This window comes from Aphidius gifuensis, linkage group LG4 (genome assembly GCF_014905175.1).
Source record: "Aphidius gifuensis isolate YNYX2018 linkage group LG4, ASM1490517v1, whole genome shotgun sequence".
NCBI classification, from domain to species: domain Eukaryota; kingdom Metazoa; phylum Arthropoda; class Insecta; order Hymenoptera; family Braconidae; genus Aphidius; species Aphidius gifuensis.
Window position 1 is genome coordinate 366,569 of NC_057791.1, and position 17,383 is coordinate 383,951.

The 17,383-nt window shown below is 26.6% G+C and overlaps 5 protein-coding genes across 5 annotated transcripts; 3 read left to right on the plus strand and 2 right to left on the minus strand.

Annotated features, from left to right (window-relative positions):
- Positions 1-2,041: 2,041 nt before the first annotated feature.
- Positions 2,042-4,804, plus strand: LOC122854170 (putative uncharacterized protein DDB_G0270496). The gene is made up of 2 exons (XM_044154613.1): positions 2,042-3,817; positions 3,894-4,804. Exons 1-2 carry the CDS (start codon positions 2,428-2,430, stop codon positions 4,526-4,528), a joined length of 2,025 nt encoding a protein of 674 aa, XP_044010548.1. The 5' UTR covers positions 2,042-2,427; the 3' UTR covers positions 4,529-4,804.
- A 430-nt stretch (positions 4,805-5,234) lies between these two features.
- On the plus strand, positions 5,235-7,664 carry LOC122854175 (FK506-binding protein 5-like). The gene is made up of 2 exons (XM_044154618.1): positions 5,235-7,219; positions 7,298-7,664. The coding sequence occupies exons 1-2, from the start codon at positions 5,581-5,583 to the stop codon at positions 7,468-7,470; spliced, it is 1,812 nt and encodes a 603-aa protein (XP_044010553.1). The 5' UTR covers positions 5,235-5,580; the 3' UTR covers positions 7,471-7,664.
- LOC122854174 (ATP-dependent RNA helicase SUV3 homolog, mitochondrial) lies at positions 7,621-10,012 on the minus strand. Its single transcript, XM_044154617.1, has 2 exons — positions 9,902-10,012; positions 7,621-9,838 (listed from the first exon to the last, which is right to left on the minus strand). The coding sequence occupies exons 1-2, from the start codon at positions 9,976-9,978 to the stop codon at positions 7,621-7,623; spliced, it is 2,295 nt and encodes a 764-aa protein (XP_044010552.1). The 5' UTR covers positions 9,979-10,012.
- A 460-nt stretch (positions 10,013-10,472) lies between these two features.
- Positions 10,473-14,028, plus strand: LOC122854173 (helicase POLQ-like). Its single transcript, XM_044154616.1, has 9 exons — positions 10,473-11,771; positions 11,839-11,984; positions 12,063-12,297; positions 12,361-12,898; positions 12,966-13,123; positions 13,200-13,295; positions 13,358-13,645; positions 13,721-13,855; positions 13,919-14,028. The coding sequence occupies exons 1-9, from the start codon at positions 10,473-10,475 to the stop codon at positions 14,003-14,005; spliced, it is 2,982 nt and encodes a 993-aa protein (XP_044010551.1). The 3' UTR covers positions 14,006-14,028.
- LOC122854176 (ribosomal RNA-processing protein 8-like) lies at positions 12,944-15,397 on the minus strand. Its single transcript, XM_044154620.1, has 3 exons — positions 14,930-15,397; positions 14,621-14,857; positions 12,944-14,538 (listed from the first exon to the last, which is right to left on the minus strand). The coding sequence occupies exons 1-3, from the start codon at positions 15,352-15,354 to the stop codon at positions 14,325-14,327; spliced, it is 876 nt and encodes a 291-aa protein (XP_044010555.1). The 5' UTR covers positions 15,355-15,397; the 3' UTR covers positions 12,944-14,324.
- Positions 15,398-17,383: the final 1,986 nt, after the last annotated feature.

A 17,383-nucleotide genomic window follows, 5' to 3' on the forward strand; every position in this document is an offset into this window, starting at 1 on the left:
TTTTTTTTTCTATAAATTTACGGAGAAATTTTAAATTTTTAACAGGGAAACATAAAGTGGAGGAAGTCAACTTTTGGGAACATCAAATACCTCTTCGCTTATTATGTAATCCTGTTAAGAAATAAATTTTTTTTATTTATTTTTTCGAATTTCCATTGAAAATATTAGGAAAACAGGAAGGCCAAGGAGGTAGCTGCTTGGAAAATAAAATACCTCTTCGCTTATTATGTAATCCTGTTAAGAAATAATTTTTTTTTATTTATTTTTTCGAATTTCCATTGAAGATATTAGGAAAACAGGAAGGGCAAGGAGGTAACTGCTTGGGAAATTAAATACCTCTTCGCTTATTATGTAATCCTGTTAAGAAATAAATTTTTTTTATTTATTTTTTCGAATTTCCATTGAAAATATTAGGAAAACAGGAAGGCCAAGGAGGTAACTGCTTGGAAAATAAAATACCTCTTCGCTTATTATGTAATCCTGTTAAAAAATAATTTTTTTTTATTTATTTTTTCGAATTTCCATTGAAGATATTAGGAAAACAGGAAGGGCAAGGAGGTAACTGCTTGGGAAATTAAATACCTCTTCGCTTATTATGTAATCCTGTTAAGAAATAAATTTTTTTTATTTATTTTTATTATTTTCTTAGCTGCTTGAATATTCGCTTATTATGAGAAAACAGGAAGGCCAAGGAGGTAACTGCTTGGAAAATAAAATACCTCTTCGCTTATTATGTAATCCTGTTAAGAAATAAATTTTTTTTATTTATTTTTTCGAATTTCCATTGAAAATATTAGGAAAACAGGAAGGGCAAGGAGGTAGCTGCTTGGAAAATAAAATACCTCTTCGCTTATTATGTAATCCTGTTAAGAAATAAATTTTTTTTATTTATTTTTTCGAATTTCCATTGAAAGTATTAGGAAAACAGGAAGGGCAAGGAGGTAGCTGCTTGGAAAATAAAATACCTCTTCGCTTATTATGTAATCCTGTTAAGAAATAATTTTTTTTTATTTATTTTTTCGAATTTCCATTGAAGATATTAGGAAAACAGGAAGGGCAAGGAGGTAGCTGCTTGGAAAATAAAATACCTCTTCGCTTATTATGTAATCCTGTTAAGAAATAATTTTTTTTTATTTATTTTTTCGAATTTCTATTGAAAATATTAGGAGAACAGGAAGAGCAAGGAGGTAGCTGCTTGGAAAATAAAATACCTCTTCGCTTATTATGTAATCCTGTTAAAAAATAATTTTTTTTTATTTATTTTTTCGAATTTCCATTGAAAATATTAGGAAAACAGGAAGGGCAAGGAGGTAGCTGCTTGGAAAATAAAATACCTCTTCGCTTATTATGTAATCCTGTTAAGAAATAATTTTTTTTTATTTATTTTTTCGAATTTCCATTGAAAATATTAGGAAAACAGGAAGGGCAAGGAGGTAGCTGCTTGGAAAATAAAATACCTCTTCGCTTATTATGTAATCCTGTTAAGAAATAAATTTTTTTTATTTATTTTTTCGAATTTCCATTTATTAGGTAACTGCTGGGAAATATATTCGCTTCTAATCCTGTTAAGAAATAATTTTTTTTTATTTATTTTTTCGAATTTCTATTGAAGATATTAGGAAAACAGGAAGGGCAAGGAGGTAACTGCTTGGGAAATAAAATACCTCTTTGCCTGTTCTATGATCCTGTTCAAACAGAAGATTTTTTTTTTTATTTTTCTATTTTTTTGCAAAAAAATAAATTTTATTTTTGAATTATCAGGAAAACTATGATCTTGTTCTATGATCCTTGCAAATGAGAGAGAGAGAGAGAGAGAGAGAGAGAGAGACATTGTGTGGTTGCGTTCAAAATTACGAGAAATTTATTCTCCGGAATAATTAAGTAAATCAAATTCTATTAACAGTGTTTATCTTATTAATAATTATTCTATTAATGATATTAATCGTTTCTATTTTTTTTCGGGGAGTTTCTTCAGTAAACAGAAAAACTTTGCAATTATGAACGCATCCATTAATCAGTCTCTGACGTATCATACGTATCATACATACTTGCAGCAGACACAGCAGACAATGTGTGACTGCGTGTGTGTTAAGTGTTTGCCATTTTCAGTAATATTCTGAAAGTTTTATTTATAAATTTTACAATTAAATTTGCTTTGTTATTTAAAATAAATTATATCATCAAAATAAATAATAAATATAATATTATTTGAATATTTCCATCAATTCTACATCTGCTCTATTTACATTTGATTACATTCGACAATCAAATTTCGGAGTAGCAACAAAAATAAAATTAAATATTTAACCTTAACCACAAAATTCATAAAAAAAAAAATATTGTTAAATGTTCAAAATAAATGACTTGTAGTTAAATAATAAAAATATATAGCTCTATTTTTTTGTTTAAATAATAAAGAAGACAAAAATGACCAGAAAGTGTGTAATGTGTCAAGAAACAAATTACAAAACAAAATACAGTTTTTTCTCGGCGCCAAAAGATGCTGAAACACGTAAAAAATGGAAAGATGCAATTGGAAATCCAGAATATACTGTTTGTGATGAAACATATGTTTGTAGTAAACATTTTTCTGATCGTGATATAATATCACATTGGGCAAGTGGTACACCACCTCATGTTGTGACAATTAAATATAAAAAATGTCGTCTAAGACCTGGTGCAGTACCAACAGCAAGTAAAAATAGAAAAAAATATAATGTATCAACGAAAAAAAAAAAAAATCAACAAGATGATGAAGAAGAAGAAGAAGATGAAGATGAAATAATGGAAAGAAAAACAGATGATGAAGAAGAACATGATTTTGAAGTTAATAAAGATTTTGAAACAAGAAAACCAACAACAATTACAAGAAATAACAAGAATAAATCATTCCAAATACCACGTACATATGTAAACAGTGATAATAATAAATTAAAATTAAATAATCAGTCAAGTATTGAATTTCATGATTTGAAAAATGGAATAATAACATCACAACGTGGTGATAATTGTGAAGAAGAAATGATAATAAGTGAACAGCTAGATAATAATTTAGATGATGATGATGATGATAATGATAATGAAGATGGAGAAGAACGAGCATTTTATATTAACACTGGTGATTGCCAACAGCTGTATTATATCAAAACAATTGATGAAAATTCTAAAACAAATTTTACTGAGGATGATGCTGTAAATGATGATAATTCCAAAGAAATAACAGTTGAAACAAATCCATTGATTGACGACGAAAACATTGACTATAATAATGTTGAAAGTTATGAGTATCATTCACAAGGTGGTGATGACGATGATGACGATGAAATAATTGAAGAAATTGAACAAGATATTGATGATGGTGATAACATGGCAATTTGGGAACATATTAAGACTGAAAAAAATAATTTATTATCAAAAAATAATGAAGACAATGGTGAAACAATGGAAACTTGTACATCAACTGATCCACTTGAATTAAATGATGCATATGATGATGAAGAAGTCATGTTGTTTGAAGATTTACTTGATAATTATACTGAGGTAATGTTGCCAAAAGGCTGGAGTAGTCTTGTTGAATCAAGAGGAAATGATACATCAATAATATATGCATTTATGAAAACATCAATGAATGGCATACCATGGATTCAAAAACAAGTATTTATACAAAGTGATATGTTGATGAGATGCTCAGCTGCTGGAAAAGAACTTAATCCAAAAATTCATAATTTAATTAAAGAAAAAAAACGTGTTAAAGTACATAATGTTGATGATGTTACTGATCTTCTAAGAGAATTTGATAGTAGAACAATTTGTCAAGGTAAATATTACATTTAAATATATCAAGCTATTGTTTAATTGTTATTAATAATGTTGATGTTATTGTTTGTTTAAAGGTACATTTGAAAATATAAGTCCAGCTCATATGGACAACTCAATTGGATATCGTGATGGTATAAATTGGCGTCATGTTAATTGTCCAATAATAATAAATAATGGTAAAACACGCTGTACAAAATGTAGCTCATTAAATATAATAGCTAAACGTAAAAAATCAAAATTACCACAAGCTGCTGAATCAGCTGAATTATTGAATAAAGATCGTCAAATATTTATACTACAAAAATTATTAAAAGAAAAGACATTACATAATAATGATAAACATGATGGTAAAAATAATGAAAAGAAAATGATGATCAATAATCATAAATCAATGTTAAAATATTTGGATAATATTGATATACCAAATGTACAAAAAGTTATGATCAAAGAATGCCTAAAAGTACCACTATTTAAAGATACAACAATTGAACATTCTGAATCTTGGATATTTTTATCATTACGTATTTACATGGAATCACAAAGAATATACAAATATTTATTGCACAACAAGTACATCAAATTACCAAGTGTCAAAATAATGAAAAGATATTTAAATCAAATTAAAACAGATATTCAATTTTATAAATTATTTAAAAAATCAATTGAAAAATATGGATATAGTGAAGAACAACTTGGTGAACCATCATAAAACAACAACAACAAATTAACTATTCTTTTTTTTTTTTCCTTCAATTGATTTTTAAAAAAATATATATATACATATTCTATATATAGCTTTTATAAATAATTATAAAAAAAACATTGTACAACATTTAAAATGTTAAATTTTTTAAAAATGGCATTAAAAAAAAAGTTAAATTAATTTATTTAGAATGATGATTATTTTTTATGTTTGTGATTATTAATTATTGATAATATGATGAGAAAAAAAAATGTTTATAATTATAAACTATATTTAACAAAATTCCTATGAAATTTTAATTCAATTATTGTAAATAATTTTTTTTTTAATAAAATAATAATCAGAATAAAATTAAAATTGCGCGGGAATACTATTATTTGTCGGCCATCTTGTGATGTTAAAAGAGAGAGAAGCATAGAGTGGTCACGTTCATAATTACAAGGTATTTTTTTCTCTGGATTAATTAAAAATAATCGAATGAGATAAAATAAACAACATTGTTGCATATAAATTCATTAACAATGTTAATTTAATTATTGGTCATTAGTAAAAGTAATTGTTGTTGTTTTATTTCAAGAATTCCTTGTAATTGTGAACGCATTCACTGTATCATGCATTTGATTGGATGAAATTTCAAAATCAACAAACTTCACACCTTGTTGCATTGTTGTTGATTTGTTATGTGTGTTTGTGTAATATGTTTGCCATTTTTTAGCATTTTTCAGACTTTCAGTTGATCTGATAATTAAAAAACTGGTAATTACAATTACATTTGACTTGTTTCTTTGTGGAAAAAGATTAATTATATTAACGAAATAATTAATTGGACAAATTTTATTTGAATATTTTAATCAACAAGGCATGTAAGTTTGCAAAATAATTCATTAAAAAAATAATGAAAACACAAATACAAACTTAACCACAAAATTCGTATAGAAATTAAAACAAAACATTGTTAATTAGATGTTTAAAATAAAAATAAATAAACAAATTATTTATTAATAAAATATAAAAATAAAGCTATTTTTCGATTTAATAATAAGAAAAAAAAAAAAAAAATGACAAGAAAGTGTATATTGTGTCAAGAAACAAATTTTAAAACAAAATACAGTTTTTTTTCGGCGCCAAAAGACGCACCAACTCGTAAAAAATGGAAGGAGGCACTTGGAATACCAAGTGTTTGTGATGAAACATATGTTTGTAGTAAACATTTTGATGATCGTGATATTATATCATCATGGGCAAGTGGTACACCACCTCATGTTGTAACAATTCAATATAAAAAATGTCGTTTAAGACCAGGTGCAGTACCAACAACAAAAAAAAATAGTAGACAATATTGTATACCTACTACAAGAAAAGATAATCAATATTTCATACATGAAAAACATGATGGTGATGATGATGAAGATGAAGAACCAGAAGAAGAAAAAGAAAAAGAAGAAAATCAACAACAAAAAATGATAAAAGAAACACATGATGAAAGACAAGAGGAAAATCATAATAAAGAAGATGAAAAAGAAGAAGAAGAAGAATTTATTGAGACAAAAAAACCAGCAACAAGAAGTAGCATGAGAAAAACATTGCCAGTACCACCTGCAAAGGTAAACAACAATAACAATAAATTAAAAGCAACTGCCAAAAAAACAAATGATAAACCAAGTATTAAAAAACCTGTTTCAAAAAATGGAACAGTTGTATCAAAAACTCGTGCTGGTGGTGATAATAATTGTCAAGAAAAAATGATAACTGAACCGATAGATATTATTGATCCAGCTAATATGGATGTTGATGATAATGGAGATAAAAGTGCATTCTATATTAAAACTGGTGATACAAAACAGCTGTATTATATTAAACCAGTTGATGAAAATTCTAAAACAGATTTTACCGAGGATGATATTATAAATGGTGGTGATGATGATAATGTTGATGATTCTAAAGAAAAAAAAGTTGAAAAAAATCCATTAATTAAGCTTGAAAATGTTAAATATATTGAAGATGACGATGAAGACGAAGAAGATGAAGAGGATGAAGATGATGATGACGATGATGAATACCCAATGTGGAAAAAAATTAAGGCTGAAACAAAGAAAAAGGCAAAAATAATATCGAAAACAGCATCAAAATTACCATCATCAAAAACACCAGCAACAAAAATATCAGAACCAAAAATACCAGCAACAAAAATATCAGAACCAAAAATACCAGCATCAAAATTATCACAACTACAAATACCAACATCAAAAATAATAGAACAAAAAATGACAGCACAAAAATTATCAGAAGCACAAACACCAGCATCAAAAATATTAGAACCAAAAATATCAGAAGCACAAATAGCAGCAGCAAAAATAAATTATGAAGAAGAGGAAGATGACGGTATGTTATTTGAAGATTTACTTGAGACTTATACTGATGTCACATTACCAAGTGGCTGGTGTGTACTTGTTGAATCAAGAGGTGATGTGACAACAGTTATATATGCATATATTGAAACAACAAGTGGTGGTATACCATGGATTAGAAAACAAGTATTTATACAAAATGACATGTTGATGAGAACATCAGCTGGTGGAAGAGAAATTGATCCAATAGTTTATAAATTAATTAAAGGCACAAATAGTGTTCAAGTTACAGATGTTGATGATGTTACTGATATTATTAGAGAATTTGATGAAAGAACTGTTTGTCAAGGTAATTTATTTTTTAAATTTAAATTTTAAATATTAATTTATCTACATTATTAATTAATGTTTTGTTTTATTAATAAAGGTACAAGTGAAAAAATAAATCCAGCTGATATGGACAACACAATTGGTTATCTAGATGGTGTTAATTGGCGACATGTTGAATGTTCAATAATGATTAAACCTGGACAAGCACGTTGTAAAAAATGTAACTCATTAAATGCAATAGCTAAACGTAAAAAAGCAAAATTACCTTGAGCTGCTGAATTTGTTAAAATTTTATAATAAAAAAAATAAATAAAAATATTATTGTAAGCTTATTAAAATTATTTGATTAGTAATTTAAAAAAAAAAAATTATTGATTTGAATAATAATAATAATAATAACTTAAGACACAAAATAAATAATTATTTAATTTTTTTATTTCTATTAAAAATTTTGTTATCAGTTATTCTATTTTTTTGATTTTGTATAGACCATTCACGTTGTAATTCTTGTAACATACTTGGTGTTAATAATCCTCTTTCAAGTAATTTATCAGTTAATTTACCTTGTCCATGATGTTTTCTTCTGCTATTATAAGCACCACCACCATTATTATTATTATACTGATTATTATCAGTAATTGTTGATGTATTTGTAAGTGAATTGCTTGCACTTGTTTCATTGCTAGCTAATAATTTTGTTAATTTTAATATACCATCTTGAATCATCATGTCAATGTCTTTTTGAAGATTTCTAACAAGATGTGTGTCTGGAAACAAATCAATGAATCTATAACTCAGCCAAAGATATAGATCCATTACGTCAAACACAGCTTCCAGATGCACCAAGTCAATTATTGTTTTTGGTGGTTTTAATGGCCAATCAAATTGTTGTGTCAACCATGAAAATGTTATTGCCTCATTTTTGCTGTATTGACGAGCAAATTTAAGGAACATTGTACATGGAAATGGTATTTTTTTGTTGATTGGCGCACAACAAAATACATAACGTGCACGTAGTGGAAGTGACACATGTTGAATCATATCAGCAAGAAATTTAAAGTCATCAATATTACACATGAAATACAGTGAATCATCAACAGTACACAGTGCAACAAATATATCAATTAAATTTGATAATGGTGCTTTTGGCAAATGGTATGCATACAATTCAATTTGATCAGCTGTTGGATGTAGACCAGCTTGTGTTATTGGCTCTGGTGATTGAGATAAAATACTTTTTAATAATGACAAATCTTCAGCCTTGAATGTTGTGACATATCCCTTTTCCCACTGGGTACCATAACGTCCAGCACGTCCAGCAATTTGTAGGGCTGATGACACTGATATTTTATCCATTTCTTTTTCACCTTTTTCATTTACTGTTGGTTTAATCATTGAATAAAATATGACACGTCTGATGTGAAGATTCAAGCCCATACCAATTGCATCAGTTGCCACCATGACTTTGCATGTATTTTTTGGATCATTGAATTTAGCTGCTTGACTGAGCTTTGTATTTGGTGGTAAACCACCATATATCACAGCTACTTCAATGCCATTCATTTCCAGCTCTCTTGATACTGAATAAATGTCATTTTTATTGAAGCAAACAATACAATCACCAGGTTGTATATTTTTGTATGTCACAATTGCTTGATTTTGTATTTCCAATTCAGTCAAACGTTTATAATGATTAACATGAACAGTTTCACCAGTTGTTAAGCATAGTGCACGTACCAAATCAACTGCACCAGCTTCACCACAAAGATGTATCTCATCAGCTGGTATGCCTAGCAATGCACGTGTCCATGCCCATCCTCTTGCATAGTCTTTTAACAATTGTATTTCATCAATTACAGCAACTTCACATGGTGCATTTATTTTAGCCATCTCAACTGTACATGCAACATGTTCTGATGGATTATTAACACCATTTGCAAATAGTCTTTCTTCACCAGTTACCAAATCACATGGTGTATTTAAACTATTTGTTTTGTTAAATACTTCAGTTGCTAATAACTTTAATGGACCACAATATAATCCACTTTTAGCTGTTCTAAAACGTTCTAGGGCATGATAAGTTTTGCCACTATTTGTTGGTCCAGCATGAAATATTATTTTACGTTTTTTAGTTCTAGCAAGAGGATACCAATTTGCTGGTGTACGAAGATCAGATATTTTCTTCAAATCATCCATGCACTCAAGATGTGGAAATATTTCTTTTGCATGCTTGATAAAATATGGAAACAAGTCAGACACATTACCACCATTTATTATATCTGATATGACAATGTGTAAATCAACTGGTAGAGTTTCGTTTTCCATGCAAAAACGACGAAAACTATTGAATGCTTGTTGTTGAAGATCATTGTCAAGACCATACTCTTTAGCTAAACTGTGAATTTCTTTTTTCATATAAAATTTTGTTAAAATTGTTTGTAAGTCACTTTTATTTATAACACCACTTAATTCAGCACCAACATTAACGTGTCCTTCTGTTGTTGTTGTTGTTGTTGTTGTTGTTGTATTATTTGTTGATAAATCAATCGGTCGAAATAACGAATTTATTGGCATATTTTTTTTATCCATTTTTTTTCCTCTTTTTGTTTCTATCATTACAACATTTGAATCTAGTGACCTGTAATTAAATAAATTAATTAGATAAATATATATTTTATTTAAATTAAATATGATGAAATACCTGCTGAAAAGACATGGTTTCATAAATCTATTTGATTTACAAAGATATTCAACTATTATTTTTCTACTATTCAACATTTTAATGATTATAAATAAACTATTAAAATTACTATTATTATTATTCAATTATTATTATTATATCAACATCAATAAATTCATAGTTAAAAATAACAATTAATTACGACATTTTTTTATGTGTGTTCAATAATTATTATTGAGGTTATGATTTCACGTGGTGTCTCTTTTTTTTTGTTTTAATATGCCATCTTGTTTTTTATTTAGGCGCGCAATGTTACCGGTAAAAAAAAAAAAACAATAATAATAATAATAATAATATTAGTATTTATTGTTTATTGTTGTTGTTGATGATGTTGGAGTTGTTCAAAACTAGCTCCAAACAGGCACCAACACGTTTAATCATCAACTCTAATTAACTAAAAAAAAGTGTAGATAATTTAATATAGTTAATGGTAAATATATTTTCATCATAATTGTTAAATAATTGATGATAATATTTATTAATTGATAAATCAAGGTTACATGTGACTTGATTTATAAAGAAATAGTAAAATATGGCAAGTGCAATTAAAAAAATAAAATTAATTGATCATAATCGTGAGCTAGATGTATTAACACAAGAATCAAATGATAAATTAAATATTGCAACAATAAGTACCAATGATGATTCAATATTCAGTGATTGTTTTGATGACTTTGATAATTCATGTCTCAATAAAAGTATATACATTGATGATGATGATGATAATGAAAATGATTATTTATCAATAACAAGTGATTTTAATGCACCATCATTAATTGAAAGTGATTTCAATTATATCAATGCTGAATTAAAAAAAGAAACACCACATATCAATGATAATTTCAACACGACAAATTGGAAAAATGATACAATATTTGCATCTTCTTCATACAATAAAATTGATGAAAATAATATTAAAAAATCATTATTAAATAAATCATTTAAAAATAATTTATCAATTTTAAATGATGGTAAATTAGAAACAAGTAAATTGTCATTAAGTTTAAGTAATACTAAAAATGAAATATTAAATTCAGCATCATTATCATGTACTGGTCTTGAATTTGATGATTGGTCACAAGAGCTAAAAATAAATGATGATAGTAATTCATTTTATGGTCTTCCTGATCGTGTTAAAAGTTTAATATTTAAAATAAAAAAAATAAATTCATTATATGAATGGCAAAATCAATGTTTAAATTTGCCATCAATTAAAAATCGTAAAAATTTAATTTATTCATTACCAACAAGTGGAGGTAAAACACTTGTTGCTGAAATACTCATGTTAAAACAAATAATATGTTATAAAAAAAATTCAATATTTATATTACCATTTATATCAATTGTCCAAGAAAAAATACAATCAATGGCACCATATGGTGTTGATTTTGATTTTTTACTTGAAGAATATGCTGCAAATAAAGGACAATATCCACCAATTAAAAGAAGAAAAAAAAATAGTATTTACATATGTACTATTGAGAAGGCACTTGGTTTAATAAATAGTTTAATTGAAACAAAAAGACTTGATGAAATTGGTATGGTTGTTGTTGATGAGCTACATTTACTTGGTGAAAATGGAGGAAGAGGTGCTTGTCTTGAGGTGTTATTAACAAAGCTACTATATGCTAATGATAATATTCACATTATTGGAATGAGTGCAACAATTGGTAATCTAGCTGAAATTGCTGAATTTTTAAAAGCTGATATGTATGTTGAAAATTTTCGTCCAGTTGAACTCAAAGAATATGTTAAATGTGAAGATAAAATGTGTCTCGTTGATGTCAAAGAAGAAAATATATTTCAAGATTGTAAAACTGTTAAATATCCAGTAAGTAATTTTAATTTTAATCTCAAGTATTATTAGTAATTAATAATTGTCTTTTGTTATATTTTAGTATTCAAAAAAATATGCAATACTAGATCCAGATAAAATTGGAGGATTAGTTATGGATGTCGTGCCAAATGATTCTTGTTTAATATTTTGTTCAACTAAAAAAAATTGTGAAAGTCTTGCTGGTTTATTAACACATGTTCTATTCAAGTTTGTTAATTTTTTTGCTTGTTAATTGATTAATTATTAATTAGTATTTTTATTGATAGATTTTATGTACTATTTCAGTCATTTAAAAAAACATAAAGAAGCTGAAAAACAACTACTACTTGATGCATTAAAAACAGAGAGTAAATTATGTCCAATATTGGCTGAAACAATTAAATATGGTGTTGCTTATCATCATTCTGGTTTGACAACTGAAGAAAGAAAATTAATTGAAGATGGATTTCGTGAAGGTGTACTTTGTGTTATTTGTGCAACATCAACACTTGCTGCTGGTGTTAATTTACCAGCAAGAAGGGTAATCAAAATAATACAAAAAATATTTATTAAAATTGAAAATTAATTAATCAATTTTTTTTAGGTAATTCTTAGAAAGCCATATATTGGAAATCAATTTTTAAATTTAAGTAGATATAAACAAATGATTGGCAGAGCTGGTAGAGCAGGAATGGGACAAATTGGTGAAAGTATATTAATTTGTCAAAAAGTTGATATGAAAAAAGTTGAAGAAATGTTAACATCAAAAATGGATGATTGTTTGAGTACACTTCATCAAGAAACAGATCGTGGTATAAATTATTTAATTCTCAGTGGAATACTTTTATCACTTGTTAAAACACGAGAAGAAATACATCGTCTTGTTTCATTTTCATTATTGGGCTTGCAAGCTAAAAGACGTGATATTAATATTAAAGAAATTGTTGATCAATCAATTATAAATTTAGTCAAGTCAAATGCATTGTTAATCGACAAAAAAATATATAATTCAAATTTTAAAATTGAAATATCATCACAAAAATTATTAACAAATAATCATGATGATGATATTACGTCATTAATTGATATGACAATGATGAGTCATTTAGAGCTATCAAATTTAGGAAAAGCAGCAATGAAAGGTAATTTTAATTTATTAACAATAATTATAAAAAATTAATTATGTGTTGTTTTTTTTTTTTTCTACAGCTAATATTGATTTAAAAACAGCTTATATTCTTGCTGAAGATTTAAAAACAGCTCAAAAGCAATTGATACTGTTGAATGATTTGCATTTACTTTACTTGATAACACCGTATGATTTTTCTGATAAATTTAAAGTTGATGGATTGGTACTTTATGATGTGGTATGTTTATTAATTTTAAATAATATATCTCTATTATTGTTGTTGTTTTTTTTTAACTAAAAATAATCATCAACAGATAATGAGTCTACCAGAAAGCCTGATGGTTGTATCAAGATTACTTGGGATTAACGAAATGACTGTTATAAAATTACGTGAAGGTGTTGTACCAAAGGTATCTATCATCATCAAAAATAATTTTCACCTATTTTTTTTAATTATATACAATTGCTTTAGAGTGTTTCAGTCAGAGTTATTTCTCGTTTTTATTTGACATTGATACTGTATGAATTGAATAATCAACAGTCAATTCATATTGTTGCCGAAAAATATAAAGTTGATAGAGGCTGGATACAAAACATCATGATTTCATCAGCATCATTTGCAAATTGTATTATTAAATTTTGCCAAGAGATACCAGAATTTTGGGCATTCCCAGATTTAATTAAAGTATTTACTAAAAAATTGAGCTATGGATGTTCTGGCGAGTTAGAAATTCTAATGGAATTACCAACTGTTAAAGCAGTAAGTTTATTATTTAATTTTCCACGTAATTTACGTAATAGAAAATTTAAATAATATATTTTTATTGACAAATAGGGAAGAGCTAGACAACTTTACAATGCTGGCTATAAAACACTACAATCAATTGCAACAGCAGATGCCAAAGAAATTGCTGAAAAAATTCGTTACATGCCAAAAAGTTCAATAAGTCGTATTATTTCATCAGCTCATGTAAGTAATTAAATAAAATTGACTCTTAAAATTGTACCTGACATATTTTTTTAAATATTTTAGCTATTGTTGAAAGAAAAAATTGAAAATTTAAAAGATGAATATGCAGAAATGATGGATGATTTGGATCCAAATTTACCTGATTTTTAATCATTTATTTTTCAATCAATTAATTAATTATAAAATAGTGTTGTTAATTTTTTCGTACTGATTATGTAAGTATATTTTTTCAAGTTTATAATACTCAAATATATATGTTAATAATAAAAAAAAATTTAAGTATACTCAATGATTTATTTATTTATGAATTGCATAATTATTTTTATTTGAAAAAAAAATAATGTGTCAATCAGATCAGTATGCCTGAAATCTTGTCATGCTGATTAAGCTGTCACAAACATTAATAATCCACATAAATTATTAAATTAAATAATGTGGTACAGTATTTTAATTTATCAAAGTAAATAAATTATCTTCTTTTGTATAAGCATGTTTTTAAATAAACTTGTGGAAGATTTTTGTTTCTTCTATTGACATCTTCAATTTTTTTAAAGTCCATAAAATAAAATAAATTATTTGATAAATCTTGATATGTATTTTGAAAGCCATATTTTTCTAATGACTTTACAAATTCTTGTATATTTTCAAAGCGACTTTCAACATCAGCAATTTTTAATATTCCACTGTAAATTATAATTAATATAATAACAAAAAAAAAATTAATTAAATTAATAAAACAAAATATTTAAATTAAAAAATACTTACTCTTGTTTTAAAACACGATTTGCTTCTAAAAGATAATCTGCTAAATTTTTTCCCATTAATGATAAACAAAATACAACAACATGAACACTGCTAGTTAGCAAGGATGTATGTGCCATATCACAAGCTGTTACTTTGTCATTAACAGCAACTAAATCAAGTGAGTGAACTTTTTGTTCAACTGATTCACAAAGCTTGGCATCACCACAACCAAAATCAGCAACAACATATTCTTTTGGCCTGTAAAAAAACATAAATAAATATATTTTATAATAAATAATTAATTTTTCAAGGGATTATTTATTAACTCACATTTTTTTAATTGTATTTATGATAATTTCTAGTGGATTTAGTGGCCATTGTTTAACTTGCTGACGATAACCAGAATGATAAGCTTCAAATGCATCTGGATCTTCAACAAATAATTTTTTAGAGTCTGAACTATTGTTGTTGTATAGTGTTTCATTAAGATATCTAAATCTTGCTGATCTTAATTGCTCCAACATTCTTTCTCTTAATGACATTGTTTTTTCTTTCTTCTCCTTTGACATGCTTTTTTTTTGTGCTAATAATTTTTGAATTTTATTTAAATCCAGCTGGTTTTTATTATCAACAATTGCATTATCATTTTGTTCAACTTTGTCATTTGAATTTGTTGTTGTTGACTTATCTTGAGTATTAATTTGTTGTCTTTTTGATTTTTTATTCTTTTTTTTTTTTGTTTTAACAATATTCATTTCATTTTTAGCTAATTTTTCTTGTTGTTTATCTAATTTTATTTTTTTTACTTTAACATTATTTTCAGATGATAATAATTTACGTTTTTTAATATTATTATCTAATTTTTGTGCTCCATTTTCAATACTATCAACATTTTTTTTTTTATTTTTCATATTTTTATCCTATAAACATAAAAAATTAAAATATTATAATTATTTATATTTCTATCACAATAATATATTAATAATATTTTAATTAACCTAAAAAAACAACATACCTTTTTTTTAAACACTTTAGTTTTATTGTTTTCCAATTTTTTATTTAAATTTGAACTCATCTTGATATATCAAAAAATGTGTTGATTTATTTTTCACAATTAGCTATAATATCAACTGGCAATTATTATTTAAATAAACAAATTATTATCAACACGTGTCTTGGTCCTTGGACAGTTCAACAAAAAAAAACACAAGTGACAATAATGGCCGATTTACACTGAACGTGAACGTTAAGAGTGTGCTCTCCAATTGGCTTTTGTCACGAGGCTGTTTAGCCAATAGCGTTTGAGCATTTGAAAATCTTGAAACATTTAAAAATCTAAAAAATTGTTAAACATAATAAGTCGGAGCAAAGTTTATAATTGTATATAGCTGAAATATAATTAAAAAAAAATAAACAATGATAATATAAATCAATATAATATTAAAAAATTATTACGTGTAAATCAAGTGTCTTTTCCAAGTCACCCAGGAGGTAAGACACTTGACTCGTTTTTTTTTAAGTGGTATCTCCAGTAGACCTAGTCCACTAAAATTACGCTTTTTCGCACGTCGTCTAGCTGCAGCTAGAATTATTTCGATTTAAATTTTTCGATTGCGCTCATAGCAGCAAGTACTGATCAGTCGACGCAAATGTAAAAAAAAAAAATAAAAAATATGTGTGGGCCTAATTCACTATGCCACTATCACTCGCTGTGATAGGACATTTTTAGGTTTAATTTAATTTATTTCACTATGCCACTATCACTCGCTGTGATAGGACATTTCAAGATTAATTTAATGTAATTCACTATGCCACTATCACTTGCTGTGATAGGACATTTCAAAGCTTAATTCCACTTAGGTCACTATGCCATTATCACTCATTGTGATAAGACATTTCTATATGCTTGATTCTATGCCATCATTTTACTATGCAATCTTCAATAAGTAATCCTCTTGTATTCGAAATATAATTCTCAAGAAACAGCAGTTGACGTAGTCTTGAAAATCCTGAAACAAATAAAATCTTCAAAATATTAGAATCGTGTCAAACATAAAAAACTTGAAACAATTGACATCCTGAAAAACAAAATCCTGAAATATTATTAAAACATTAGTAATTGGAAAAGTGCGTAAAATATCAAATAAAAAAACCTTACATATTAACATACATCGCGATTGGAAAAGGGTGATAATTTATCTATTATAAATTATCACGATAGATAATAATAAATCCTAATCACCCCCGTCTACTCTGTTTGAGGAAGACAGGGTCAATTCATTTTGACTTTTATACTAACGACATTTAATTTGCCATAAAAATTAAATATAAATTATGAAAAAAATCAGTCAAAATAAATCTAAACAACAAATCAAATAATATATATAATTTGGAACGACAAGAAGCTTCAAAAAAATATAGCATACATTTTTTTGTAACTTCAAGGATATTAAAGCACTTTTCTGGGATAGGTTAATAATTACAACTAGTCGATCTCGATCTAGAGGAACTTACCTTATTACAGCAACCAGCAAAATCCTCAAAAGTAGTCTCCCGGTAGTCTCCAATAATCCAATTAAATTCTCTCAGCTAAGCCATGTAGAAATCGTCAAGGTAGACTCCAATAATCCAATAAAATTCCTCTCAGCTAAGCCATGTAGAAATCGTCAAGGTGGACCCCAATAATCCAATAAAATTTGTCTCAGCAAAGCCATGTAGAAAACGTCATATAAGGTAGTCTCCAATAATTCAATATAAAATCCTCTCAGCAAAGCCATGTAGAAA

Coding starts and splice junctions, on each gene's coding strand:
- LOC122854170 (XM_044154613.1), top strand. CDS start 2,428: ATGACCAGAAAGTGTGTAATGTGTCAAGAAACAAATTACAAAACAAAA. Junction 3,818..3,893: donor TAGTAGAACAATTTGTCAAG/GTAAATATTACA, acceptor GTTTGTTTAAAG/GTACATTTGAAAATATAAGT.
- LOC122854175 (XM_044154618.1), top strand. CDS start 5,581: ATGACAAGAAAGTGTATATTGTGTCAAGAAACAAATTTTAAAACAAAA. Junction 7,220..7,297: donor TGAAAGAACTGTTTGTCAAG/GTAATTTATTTT, acceptor TTATTAATAAAG/GTACAAGTGAAAAAATAAAT.
- LOC122854174 (XM_044154617.1), bottom strand. CDS start 9,978: ATGTTGAATAGTAGAAAAATAATAGTTGAATATCTTTGTAAATCAAAT. Junction 9,839..9,901: donor AAACCATGTCTTTTCAGCAG/GTATTTCATCAT, acceptor ATTTAATTACAG/GTCACTAGATTCAAATGTTG.
- LOC122854173 (XM_044154616.1), top strand. CDS start 10,473: ATGGCAAGTGCAATTAAAAAAATAAAATTAATTGATCATAATCGTGAG. Junction 12,298..12,360: donor TTAATTTACCAGCAAGAAGG/GTAATCAAAATA, acceptor AATTTTTTTTAG/GTAATTCTTAGAAAGCCATA. Junction 12,899..12,965: donor AGGAAAAGCAGCAATGAAAG/GTAATTTTAATT, acceptor TTTTTTCTACAG/CTAATATTGATTTAAAAACA.
- LOC122854176 (XM_044154620.1), bottom strand. CDS start 15,354: ATGAATATTGTTAAAACAAAAAAAAAAAAGAATAAAAAATCAAAAAGA. Junction 14,858..14,929: donor ATAAATACAATTAAAAAAAT/GTGAGTTAATAA, acceptor GTTTTTTTACAG/GCCAAAAGAATATGTTGTTG. Junction 14,539..14,620: donor AATCGTGTTTTAAAACAAGA/GTAAGTATTTTT, acceptor TATAATTTACAG/TGGAATATTAAAAATTGCTG.